Below are 13,625 nucleotides of genomic sequence, written 5' to 3'. Positions count from 1 at the left end.
TATAACCACTGATTCACAATTTGTGTAACTAATGTCAATGTTTGGACAAGGATGTGAATTCATTGAAATGTCCTAGTTTTCTACATAAATTGGTCATTAAATGTGATCTGATTTAAGCACTAACAAACAATGTTCTTAACCAATTAAATATAATACTTCATGTCTTATTGGACAAAGCTATAAACAGGGTGTTTGCTCTTTATCCAAATAAAAATTCCAGACTTTTTCAAAACTGCTATTTCCCCCCCAAGACCTTGATTTTATGTGCTTTTATACTTGCGCGCCTACTTTTTTGGTTGAACTTGCACCTGTTGTGTGTAGTAGAAAAGTTAATTTTAATAAATGTGTGAATGAATGCATAATTCACAGTAAATTATGTTTTACTGACAGAAACATTCTCAAAACATATGAAAATCACAAAAGTGCATGGATATCACACAAACAAGTTTCGCTAGAATTATTTCAGTACCGACCGGTTAGTGAAATCAAGGTTTTTAAATGTTTTCCTCATGTATTTCCTCATGCATCTTTGAGCAAACTCTAAAATTTGACAACAAGTGAGACTTTTTCCATACTTTATTCAGACTTTCACACAAAATTCAAGACTTTTCAAGGGCTGGAAAAGTGTTTCAACATTCCAGACTTTATTAGGCCTGTGCAAGCCCCCTATATTAAACATTCATAGTGCAAAACCATATTCACATATTCCTGCTACCGTATATTATAATTCCAAAACCCCAAAATAACAGAAAAAAGGTTAAAATGATTAAATACTTTTTTCTATCACTGGTCAGCTTTAGCTATAAATACCAGCTGGTGGTGTCAACAATACAAGCGATATAAAAAAGGGGGACAAATCTCAGTAACTAGAACTTCTGTGGTCCTGTTGGGTGTTCGACCACCAGAACCCAAAAGATCATGTTGCACTAGTATCTCAATTCTCCTTCCTCCCCCTCTATGGTTACATTTAGACCAATGAAACTCAATACACAAATACTGTAAGAGGAAGTGTAGCTGACCGAAATACTACCACTGCTGAGCTTTAAGGCACAGTCATCAAAATCTAGGCTGTTCTTTAAGGAAACAACAGGAAACTTGTTCAATCAATAAAACACTGAGACGATAGCTGCCGGTCATCAGTTATCGATAAAGATGCTCAGCCTGGGGTTTGCATCTACAAATTCACTGCCCTCAAATGCAACATCTGTAGAATGTGTTCAGCCTGGATGTAAACCTACCGTGTGCATTGATCTTTTTGACCCCTTTACTAAAAATATATTCATTACATAGTACCACAGATGCAAAAATCTGATATATATATATATATATATATATATATATATATATATATATATATATATATATATATATATATACACACGTATATACAGGGTGGGGAAGCAAAATTTACAATATTTTGAGGCAGGGATTGAAAGACAGTGTATGACCAATTAGTTTATTGAAAGTCATGAGAATTTATTTGCCACAAGAAAATTTACATAATAGAAAATGTTTTTATTCTATGTGTCCTCCTTCTTTCTCAATAACTGCCTTCACACGCTTCCTGAAACTTGTGTGAGTGTTCCTCAAATATTTGGGTAACAGCTTCTCCCATTCTTCTTTAATAGTATCTTCCAGACTTTCTCGTAATAGTTTTGCTCATAGTCATTCTCTTCTTTACATTATAAACAGTCTTTATGGACACTCCAACTATTTTTGAAATCTCCTTTGGTGTGACGAGTGCATTCAGCAAATCACACACTCTTTGACGTTTGCTTTCCTGATTACTCATATGGGCAAAAGTTTCTGAAAAGGTATGGATAATAGTGTTAGGTATGATTATGACATCAATATATGTTTGGTTTCAAAACAACTGACGTAGTGCCTGCTGAGAAAAAACAACTAAATGTTCATTGTAAATTTTGCTTCCCCACCCTGTGTATATGTGTGTGTGTGTGTATATATATATATATATATATATATATATATATATATATATATTTTAAATCAGGACACTCAGCATGTCATGCCAAGTATTGAATCTTGCTTCAAAATCTCATCTTTGACCTCCGTATGTCTGTATTCAAAACAGTAATAAGCAGCACAGACTAGCACAGAATGATGCGGCAAGTGTTAAAAGGCAAAAGTTGAAAAAAGACATAAATGAAAACTTAAAAAGTGAATCTTTCCAGATATTAGTTTCTTGACACTACAATTTTCTTGCATTTATGTAATTTTTTTGTGCAAACTTGAATTAATAATAGTGATTTTTTATCACGTTGAGGTAATTAAAGTAAGTAAAATAGTCAAAGTGTTAAAATGGGCAAACTATGGTGAAGCAGCGTAATTACCTGTATTTGTTTTCTGATTCAGTCACGCCTTAACATGCAACAGTGTTAGATTGCTTATTTGTGTGTACGTGACTGTTCAGTCTCTCTTGGCATCAGCACAGTTAAGCGGCGTCTGTTTGCAAGTAACGAGAACCGTGCATATGTGTGTGTGCTTGAAACCCTGCCTGGACCTGCCCTTCCCTGTTCGACTCACCATTGTGGGACATGCCCACTGACAGGCACTTCTGGAAGCGGCAGTATTGGCACTTGTTGCGGTTTTTCTTTTGAATCTTGCAGCGGCGCTCACACTTGTCATACTCCAGCTTCAGACGAATGGTCCTCCGAAAAAACCCCTGCGGGAAATAGGAAGACAGACGGATTAGTTTGTCAGTTTAGAGCATATAATGGATTCAGTTAGGAGTTAAAGCCAGTCAGTAGGTGTATATTCCAAAAAGAAATTAAATATAACCGAGGTATCATGTAATAAATTAATGTGTTGTGCAACTTAACAAAACTATTGAGCAGGTTTTTATTAAGAAAGAAGTGACTGCACTCATTTATTCCCATATGAATGGTGTGTCTCAATATCAGACAGTTTCACCATCAGTTTCAGTCTCACTTACGAAATACTGACAAAAAGACACATTTAATGTGCAGAGGGGTAGAGAGGGATCAAATGGTGCATTTATGCTTGGCTAATGGACTGAAAATTGCCTGGGGAGTTGCTTAATAACACATTTTTACCATACTTAGCAATTTTATATTTCTTCCTTCATCTGGTGCACTGAATCATACACACACTGCAAAAATCTAAATCTTACCAAGTGTATTTTTCTCATTTCTAGTAAAAATATGTCATCACACTTAAAATAAGGCATAATCACCTAAAAAGTAACTTTTCAGTGAGATATGAGAACTTATTTTGAGACAATAGATCTTGAAAATTTTATTTCAAGAGATCTTACAAAGATAATTTTCACTTGTTCCATTGGCAGATGTTTTTGTTTTAATTGAACAAAAAAATCTTGAATTAAGCAAAAAAAATCTGCCAATGGAACAAGTGAAAATTATCTTTGTAAGATCTCTTGAAATACGATTTTCAAGACCTATTGTTTAAAAATAAGTTCTTACATCTCATTTACAAGTTACTCTTTAGGTGATTATGTCTTATTTTAAGTGTGATGAGATATTTTGACTAGAAATGAGAAAAATACACTTGGTAAGATTTGGATTTTTGCAGTGCAGACATTGTCATAGTGTGAAGGTCATTCAGTACGCTACAATGTTACACCATACAGCCACATGAGCGTAAGTTAAGTAACTGTTCGACTCTCACTTACTAACTCCAGCTTCATTCTGAACTCATAAAAACATAAAAAAGAAAAGTGACATGAAAGCTAGAACAGAATGCACGTCAGTACAACAGGCTTCATGCCAACATTGCTTATGTCTTCTGTCAGAAAGGATTAGGACACTGACATCACAGTGGTCCAGCTTCTCATGTTACCGTCTCATGACCACATCAAATAGGGCAGGCTGCACGTGTGAAGAAGCAAGCATGTACACCAGCATGCATATGCAACTCCTATGCAACAATACTATAAATACTTTGGCCACATCCATCCTTTAAAGGCCTTCAAAACCTTCTGTGATCTCACTTAAAATAAAGGGAAAATAAGTGATATATTTCCTAAAAACTATTCATAGACTCATACAATAACAATGCCTGTCAGTTATCCCCTCCGACCCTTTGTGAGTGTGTTTTTGGGGTGGAAGGACCTTGGCTCTACAATGAAGCCAATGCAGAAGTACTTTGTTGACAGTGACTAGGAGGACTTGGCTACATTATATGGTCCTCCACCTGTAAAATTTATTTATTCATTTCCTGAGTTGATTAATCCTTGAGAGGGCTCTAGGGCAGGGGTCTCAAACATGTGGCCCATCATAGGTTCCAATGCGACCCGTGCGATGAATTTGCAAAGTGCAAAAATTCCACAATCAAGGCTGTCGAACTCATTTTTGTTCAGGTTCCACATACAGACCAATATTATCTGAAGTAAAATAATACCAGAAATTCACCAAAAAACAATGACTCCATATTTTCTTCGCGGTTTGATATGAAAAAAATATTACACTCTGCCTATAAATAATGACAACTTCAAATTTCTTTGTTTTAGAGCAAAAAATACCATTAAATTATGAAAATATTTACATTTACAAACTATCCTGAAACAATAAAATGTGAATAATCTGAACAAATATGAACAACTTGAAATGTCTAAAGAAAATTAAGCACAATTTTAACAATTTTCTACCTGTTACTCAGTGTTTAGTGTCGTTGTGGCAGATACTTCAGGGCAAAAATATGGCTGACAAGCCACTCCAGGACCCACAAAAACTGAAGTCAAGGTCGTCATAGAGACTGATGGATGAACAACAGTGTCTTTGTAGATTCGATCCATAAATGCACTTGTATAAAAATATAATATAATAATATTGCTAAAATTGCACTTATTTTTCTTAAGAAATTTCAGTTTTTTTCAGGTTATTCACATCTTATTTGTTTGGATAATTTATAAAAGTAAGTATTTTCATAATTTAATGGGCTTTTTTTGCACAGAGACAAAACTTCGGAGTTGTTGTTATTTATAGGTTATTATGCCATTATTTTACTGGTCCGGCCCACTTGAGATCAAATTAGGGTGAATGTGGCCCCTGAAAAAAATGAGTCTGAGACCCCTGTTCTAGGGGGTCCCGAAGCCTATCCTGGCTACCAAGGGGCAAAGGCGGGGTACACCCTGAGTGTGTTGCCAGTTTATCACAGAGCTAACATACGAAAACAGAGCACATACCGGCTAAAATTTACTTAGGGGGTCAAATGATTGGCCATTTTTGTAGAAAAAAAAAAAGTTGTAAGAAATGCATAGAACTGTGTTGAAATAATGCTAATACATTTGTGCACAGACTACTGATATTATCTGACAGTGGAAGCTATATTTTCAGAAATATTGGATTTTGAACAGCATGTGTATGTGAAAACTTTTGCTGGTGGACGGACGTGACATTACCCATGATGCTCTGGTCAGTACCAGTACTTTAATAGTAATAAACTTATATACTTACTATTGCTAATTCTCCTCTTATTCATAAATGTTAGTATTGTGGATCTAAAACAATAACAGCTGACACAAAAACACAAAATGTGGCAGTGGACGGATGTGACATGGCTGTTCCAGATCCCATCATACTGATGCTCGGCAGCCATGTCACCGTTTCCACAAATGATCCCTGTGCAAAAACTAGTATCAGAATTATTTATTGTATAGTTTATCATCATACTAAAGAGTAAATAACAATATAGAATTGTTATTTCTTCATAAAAATGCTTATTATTAGAAAACTGTTGATTTAAAAAGTGACGTGTGACATTCTTAATGTATGTATTGGCGTAACATAAGCAGGATGGATCAGCACCATACTCCATATTGCAACCTGTAAAAATAAAACATGTGATATGTAGGATATAATATTGTAAGAAAAACTGGGGAATCTAAAAGAATAGAATATTTGTTTTTCAGGTAAATTCAGTTAAAATATAACTTGGCCATTTGTGACATGAAAATATAGCATTAACTGTGATGAAATTGGACATTTTTGACCTGAAAACATAGTTCATATGACCATCAACATGTTGCAACAGAACTGAAATCCTATAAATTTGCATAACTAGCATTTACCATTACAAAGCTCCTTTGAGGATTCACTTATATTGATTTGTTATGCACAAAGACATAAATAAGACCTCTAAGCAAATTTTAGCCGATAACACAACACATATGACTTATAGGACCCACCTTTTTACAGTGACAGTATGCTAGCACTTAACATTAGCTCACCTCTGACCTCTTGCAATCCCACAGTTCTACCCCTTTTATCCAAATGTGGCCACTTTTGGTTTCAAACAGCTAAAATGGTGGCAGGAACATTGCAAAATACTGGTTTCAAAATGACAGTTCAGAAACCAACAGGTGACATCATGGTTCCTCTGTCTACTAACTATATACAGTCTTTGGTTATGTTGTATTTACCTGCAGACACCCTGCCCTTTGCCTGGTTTTTCCTATTTTCCTCTTGCTTTGCTGTGTTAATTATGTTTCTGGGTGTCAGTCTTTGTCCAGTCAAAAATAGCATGTGTTAGTAGAACAATATTAATATCTGCTCTTCTCTTTTACTGCATTATTCACATTGTGATGCAGCGCTACCTGTGAGACAGAACTATGGGCAAAGTACGTATTCCCAGTGGTGCAGCTTGCCATTAGGCAAGGGAGGCAGCTGCTTGGGGCCCCTAAGCCAGCAGGGGCCCCCAAAGGACCAACAGACTTGACACAAACAGTCTAAAGAATAAGTTCACTACACAGTGGCAGTGAGAAGTTGCAGTAACAACCAGCTGTCTCAAATTCTCTGAAGAGGCCCCCTGAGTTCAAATTGTCCCTCCCCCACCTGTATGTATGTGTATTTATTTATTCATTTATTTATTGCTTGGGGCCCCAGGGGACCCTTTCTGCACCACTGCGTATTCCTATAATTCACTGCCTTGTCTTGCTGTTGATGCTCACTAAGGGTGTGTATTGGCAAGAATCTGGCAATATGATACAAACCACAATACTAGGACCATGATACGATATATATCACGATATATCACAATACAGTTAACAAGGCAATATTTTTTTGTTTGTTTTGTTTCCTCTTCTAAGAGATTATTTCCTGGAAAAATCGAATTATACCAGAAATATGCACAAATACTAAACAAATTTTTATTTGATCAGAACAGGATTGAATACTATATATCACAAAACTTTCCTCTGTAAAAACTAACATTTTTAACAGATAAATAACAATAAAATTCAAGTACGAAAAACACACATACACCAAAATAAATAAATAAAACTATGTTTAATAGACATTAAAGTTTAAGATCCTGCTCAAATGTTCATATTTTATTAGTTGTGGAAAGAATGCATAGCGTACAGTCCCTAAATCATCCAACATCCTAACATTATTTTTGTGCGTTCCCAACAAACGAACTAACATCTAACTCTCTCAGACAGTAAAAAGTGCTTTTAGGATGATTAAAATAACGATTATTTAACAAAACAGCATTATCAGTTTAAAAAACTACATGCAAATTACCTGCAAAACTACATGCAGAACTACCTGCAATATAATAATACTACTTTTTTTAGTATACAAACAGCAGAGCAAAATACCCATGTGAATATAGACATAAAAGAGTTTGCAGGATTCCCCAAAAAATAATAAAAAAACCCCCCAAAAAACAAAAACATGAACCTCCACCATATTTCTATTTGAATAAATACCTAAAAACATCGATACAGTACTTTTTAATATTGATACAGAATCATGAAATGAAATATCACGATATATTATGGAAACGATATTTTCTTATACCCCTAGTGCTCACTCTCTCCATTTAGTCCTTTACTCTATTCCTCATTTACTGAAAGGAGAGTAAGTTAGTAATTAAGTAAGTAAGTAACATACATTAGTAACACAGAGGACTTCACTACTTTCCGCTAAGGTTAGTTAGATTTTGTTCATCTAAGATCGATGATTTGTCTGTATTAGTTTTCTACTTTGAGAGAACTCGATGTCAGAAATTTCAATGAACTAAATACAGTTTAGCAAAAATTACTGATGAAGCAAATAGGCCAAGTTGTTGAGAGGTAAACAACCAGCACAGAAATACTGAATGATGCCCAAAAGTTAAAAGGAAGCTAAAGGTGTTCATTTCTTCAGTAAATCCGGAAAAGCTATTAAAATACTAATAATCTTGATAGCAATCTTTGGCTCATTTGCATACCTATTTTCATGTTGGGGCCCTTATTTCTGATAGATAAACATTAAATGACTGCCGTCTATAGACAGGACTTAAGCAAATTTATCTTGACCTTAGTGATAACTTGTGGTTTTACAACTTCATCTTTCAAGACACACAGGTCAAATAACTCTGACTCTGCCCTCGGGACCAACCAAGGACTTTGTCCAGTAGAAGAGGTTGTATATCGATGCTTGCACCAACAAATATGCACACAGCAAAAAATATGAAGTGAGAAAATGATGTAAAATAATTCTTCATTGCTGCACTGCCCAGCGTGTCACTTTCTGATATTTTGCAAAAGTTAACTTCATTGAAACATTAAGCAGAGTTCTGTGATTCTCAGGGTATATAATAGTCTGTTCCCTCAAATTCCACTCACATTTTTCACTGCAATTAATAGAGGTTAAAAAAACAACAAAATAAAAAACTGAGTAAAAGCAGCATAAAGCAGCACAAAAAATAACAACATACTCTATCAAACACATGTATTCACACCTTAAAACTCCATGTTTGTCCTTTGGTACCTTTTAAAAACCAGCCCTAGGTTGTTCTTCTACAGGACTGGTAAACAGTTAACTGAGAGATTATTGTTTAACCATAGTTAAGGGCAGGTGCTTTTTTTATTCTTTTCTGCGTTATCACTGGTCACAAGACACATTGCCTCTAGAATTTTGGCCCTGCATGTCCTACTTTATTCATTTTCCAAATTCTAAATATGGCTCATTGTCCTGACATTAGTTTATGCGGAAATAAAAAGGCTGTTTGCAAACCCCAGCTGCACAGTGCTTGCTAATGGGAAACTTTGTGATTCAGTTTACTGATGACAGAAGTTGAAAGAAAAAGTGATGGAGAGAAAAGATTAATGCATTAAACCAGTGTTTTTCAACCTTGTGGTCGGGACCCCAAGGTTCACCTGGAATTCAGATGGGGTCACCTGAAATTTCTAGTAATTGATAAAAAAACAAACAAAAAAAAGTACTAATAAAAAATATACTGTATATTGCGTTGAGAGAGACAATCACAATACATAAAACACATGACAAACTGTGAAGCTGAAACTGAAACACTGTGGTACTGTTTATCTTTCAAATGTTCATTGTGGTCAGTTTCAGATACTGCAGCCCTTTCCTAATTCATAGTTTGAGTTACTGTTTGTTCAGTATTAATTGTCAGCCTTGTAAATCCAAGCTGGACTGACTGTACATATCCTGACCAGGGAAAATAAAATTCTCACTTTGTGCAGTAATCTACACCTGGCTTTTCTGCCTCCGTCCATAATAATATACATTATATAGCCTAAATGTCATCTAAAATTAACATTTATTTGCAACATAGTACAGCAAACTATTACATGATCAAAAACAAATTAATTTTAGCAAAAAAATGTTTTCATTTTGGATGTCTGGGGTTGCCAGAAATTTGTGATGTTAAAATGGGGTCACGAGCCAAAAAAGGTTAAACAGTGTAGGTTCAGTTTAGGACGAGATTAAGAGAGATCACTGGAGAAAGATGAATTTGACAATCCCTGTAACTAATAGCACCTCATAAGTATTTGCATGTCTAGTAACTGCATGTCTGCATCTGTACACACACCACTTCTCAGCTTAGTCAAATCTATACCAACATCTAATTTGAAATCAAAAGGGAGAACCATTCATTTAAGTGTGTAAATGATGAGCGTAAACCTCATCTCACCTTGCAGCCTTCACAGGCGTGGACGCCGTAGTGGTAGCCTGAGGCACGGTCAGCACATACTCGACACTCCAGATTAAGCGATGAGGTGGAAGATGAGAACTCTTCTTGACCCGTTGCCATGCCGTAAACAACCGATGACGGGCTGGATGCTGGGGTGAGGGCATCTGTAAAACAGAAACGCATTAATTACATGTCAGTGCATGATCACCTGAGTAAATCAAACATTATTACACAGACAGTCAGTTAATGGATGACTGGTGAACAAGTCCCAGGATATTACATAAGGAAAGTTTGACTGGGACTGTTTGTGTGTGTGTGTGTGTGTGTGGGGGGGGGGGGGCTGCATCAAATTTTGTAAGCTTCTAAAGCTGAAAGTTTGACTAGCATAACAAATTCACATTGTAGACAGTGATGGAGAATGACATGTTGCATTTTCAAAATAGGCCTCAGCTAATGATCATTTCCACTGTTGATTAATTTCTACATCCTTTTCATGATTAATCAGTAAGTTGTCAAGTTTGGCCAGGAAGTGGGTTTATAAAATGTTTTAAATTACTGAAAAATGTTGATCCGTGTTTATGACAGCCAAAGAAGTTGTCCTTAACCCTTTATACGGCACTCAGATGCTCCTTTTCCACTGCACCTTTCCAGCACAACTCAGTTCGACTTGACTTGACACGGTTTTAGCGCTTTTCCACTGAAGGTTGTACCTGGTAACCGTCTTTTTTTTTTCTCCGTACCACCTCCAACGAGGTTCTATCCGGGCTGAGTCGGCACTGAAATTTCACTGCCGGCCACTGATTGGTCAGAGGCACTGTCGTCACATGTGCTGGTCTTCAGCTTCATAACTCCGTATGGCTTTCATAACACTCTTTTACTTTCCAAGCATGTTTCGTCTCACCGTTTGTATCTGTTTCTGGTGCTCGTTTAATCTTTTCTGTGACAAAAAGCCACAGAATGAGCAACGAGTACAACAGTGTTACTGTTTGCTATACCGAGTGAGACTTATGTTGCCTAAAAACGTCACAACAGTTTCAACTCTACTGACCACACCCACCTCATTCGCACTGAGGTGATACGAGTGCAGAGGAAAAGCGATGGCACTGTACCAAACCGTCTAGAGTCGAGTCGAGCCAAGTCGAGCCAAGCCGAGCCGGTATCATGCAGTGGAAAAGGGGCATTAGAAATACTCTGGAACTCAAAATTTCAACCTTAGTGCGTTACTGGAGAACCTAACAAGATTTTATTACTTTTGTGAAATTTTTCGAAATTTTTCATTATGTAGAAAATCAAGGTCAATAAAGTTACCATATTTGGTTCCTTGCCTGTAAGTGGCAAAAAAAATCTAAGAAATATAAAAATACAAAAAAAAACAAATGTAAGGTGAAAGGAGTATATTTTAGAACATTAAAACATCACTTCTAGAATATTACAACACATAAGTGCGGATACAGACACCTGTCAACATACATCCTCTAGGTAGGTCTTCTCGGTTCAACTGAACTGGTTTAGCCCTTTTGAAAACCAAGAGACTTCTACAGTTCTAAGTGGTGGGGGAACTGAAGAAGTCTCTTGAATGAGAGACAAACGTTTTCAAAAGAGGTAAACCAGTCCAGTTGAACCAAGAAGAACTACTAAGAAGAACGATGACCTGGGCAAATGAGAAACTACACAGACACCTGTCAACAAACACATTATTCCTCTGAACATCATTCCTTGCATTAGTACCATTACTTCATGGTGCCTACCAAAGCAGGTACACTCATTGTTCATGTACAGGTGGACCTTACAGACCCTGTAGACCACATTGGACCTGAGATTGTTGCCTCACTGTCCTCACTGTAACTGTTGCTGTCACTGTCTTGTAATGTGTGCGGAAGTTAGCAAAAATATTCATAATTTGCCTGATAAAGGGGTAAATTACATGTTTTCCACCACATCCCAAAGATATTCAGTTTATTGCCACAGAAAAAGTAAAGAATCCTGAAAATATTAACATTAGACTCTCAAAATCTCAATCAATTATGAAAATAGTTGGTGTTGAATTCAATAACTGCTAAAATTCACAACACCTTCAATTTCTCTGTCTTAAGCTGTTGCCTGAATGACATACTATATTAACTCTATTAGCTCTAGCCAATGATTTGTTAAAATTTATTCAGACTTTACACTAATGATCCCATGCTGATTATGTCTCCATTATGTTAGCGGAGAGAACAGCTCTATCATTAGCCAAGGAAAAAAAAAAAACAGAATTTACAGCCTGACCTCTTTAGCTTGACAAAGACAGTCTGTTCCATTACAGCATCTATTTATTAACAGATATTTTAGCATGCTGTCTGTGGTGTGTTGCCTGTCACAAGCATAACAGCACTAGAGTAGAATTACTGATATGCCTCACAGATGACAGGTCATGGGGTTTGCTGTGGACAGTGAACAGTTTTCCATTTCTACTTTATGAAGGGAAGGTGCTTCTACACGAATAGAAAAGACGAAATGGTGCAAAACAGTAGCACTAAGTCAAGCCACATGAGCTGGCAGTGAGATGCCAGAATGTGGATAAGCGGTGTTTGGCACAGGACTCGTCAGGAAATGTGTTGATGCAAGTATACATGCTTTAACTGAGAACCCAGAAGAAAAACGTCAGTGTTCTTGTTTCTTTGTAAAACACCCACGAATCCTTAAATCCCACTGTCAATGATGTCATCAAATGTTTCCATGATGCATTCACCTCACACCTCCCTCTTTTCTTACATCTTCTTTCTTTTACATCGACTATTCTTCTTCTAAATGTTTATGTTTCTGAACCACGCATAGCACCCGTTGCATAATTTTGTAGTAGCATAAATTTCCCAGACATCCATGTGACCTCTATTCAGGAGGAAACACAGAAGCAAAGTGGATGTTTCCTGAGAGGTGGTGCGTGGTGGCTGAGGAATGTGTGAATTCCTCACTGGATATGGGGCGAGGAGAAGGGGTTGGAGGAAGACAGAGGACGACAATAGTGAGTATAGAGAATGAGAAGTAGATCAAGTTAAACAGAGAAGGAAAGAGACTGACTTTGAAACTATTACATGTCATTATTATATTGTCAACAACCTGAAGGATCCATTTAGTTTAGAGATAATTAAAGTTCCTTCACCTAGAACTGTGGAGCCTTCTGACCCGTTGCTGGAGGGCTGGTATTCAGGAACATCAAAGGAAGTGAGGGCATCATTGTCGATGGACTGAGAGATGTCCTGGAGCTCCTCCATGCCACCCATGAAGTCATCATCGGCGCACAGGGGGCTGCCCAGCACCGAGTCCTCCAGGGGCGAAGGGGGGTGGTAATGGCTCTCCATGTCGACCATCGCGGAGGAAGAGCGGGCGGCTGGCACTCTCACTCATCAAACTGGAGATGAAGAGCAGAGAGAGGGCAGAAAGGTCAAATAAAGATGATGATGAATTTGTCACTTTAATTTCTATTGAGTTTATCACCGAAAAAACTTTACTTTTCCTTTTTGAATACATCTCAGAGCTCATATTTACTTGATTTGTTATCAGAGTAAAATCAAAATTCAGCTCAATGATGCAACAATACATTCATTCGTTAATTTTCCGAACCGCTTAGTCCTGGATAGGAATTGCCGGGGTGCCAGAGCCTATCCCAGGTACCCTCAAAATAATTTACCTGATCAGATTTTTAATCCAATGTGATTGTG

The 13,625-nt window shown here is 36.8% G+C and overlaps 1 protein-coding gene across 5 annotated transcripts in view; it reads right to left on the bottom strand.

Annotated features, from left to right (window-relative positions):
- pparab (peroxisome proliferator-activated receptor alpha b) overlaps positions 1–13,625 on the bottom strand; it is a 102,012-nt gene that overhangs the window by 18,389 nt on the left and 69,998 nt on the right. For 4 of the 5 annotated variants that reach the window (XM_030136303.1, XM_030136304.1, XM_030136306.1 and 1 more), the window contains 3 exons: positions 13,067–13,315; positions 9,925–10,088; positions 2,545–2,683 (listed from right to left, as the gene is read on the bottom strand). In XM_030136303.1, the coding sequence (XP_029992163.1) occupies positions 2,545–2,683; positions 9,925–10,088; positions 13,067–13,274 (511 nt within the window). In that variant the 5' untranslated portion in view covers positions 13,275–13,315. Of the gene's footprint in view, positions 1–2,544; positions 2,684–9,924; positions 10,089–13,066; positions 13,316–13,625 lie in introns of those variants that run through there. The other variant, XM_030136307.1, reaches the window with a different exon arrangement.

The sequence above is a fragment of the Sphaeramia orbicularis genome, chromosome 6, assembly GCF_902148855.1.
Source record: "Sphaeramia orbicularis chromosome 6, fSphaOr1.1, whole genome shotgun sequence".
NCBI classification, from domain to species: Eukaryota; Metazoa; Chordata; class Actinopteri; order Kurtiformes; family Apogonidae; genus Sphaeramia; species Sphaeramia orbicularis.
Note: the sequence above shows the minus strand (reverse complement) of the source record. Positions and strands in the feature narration are given on the sequence as shown.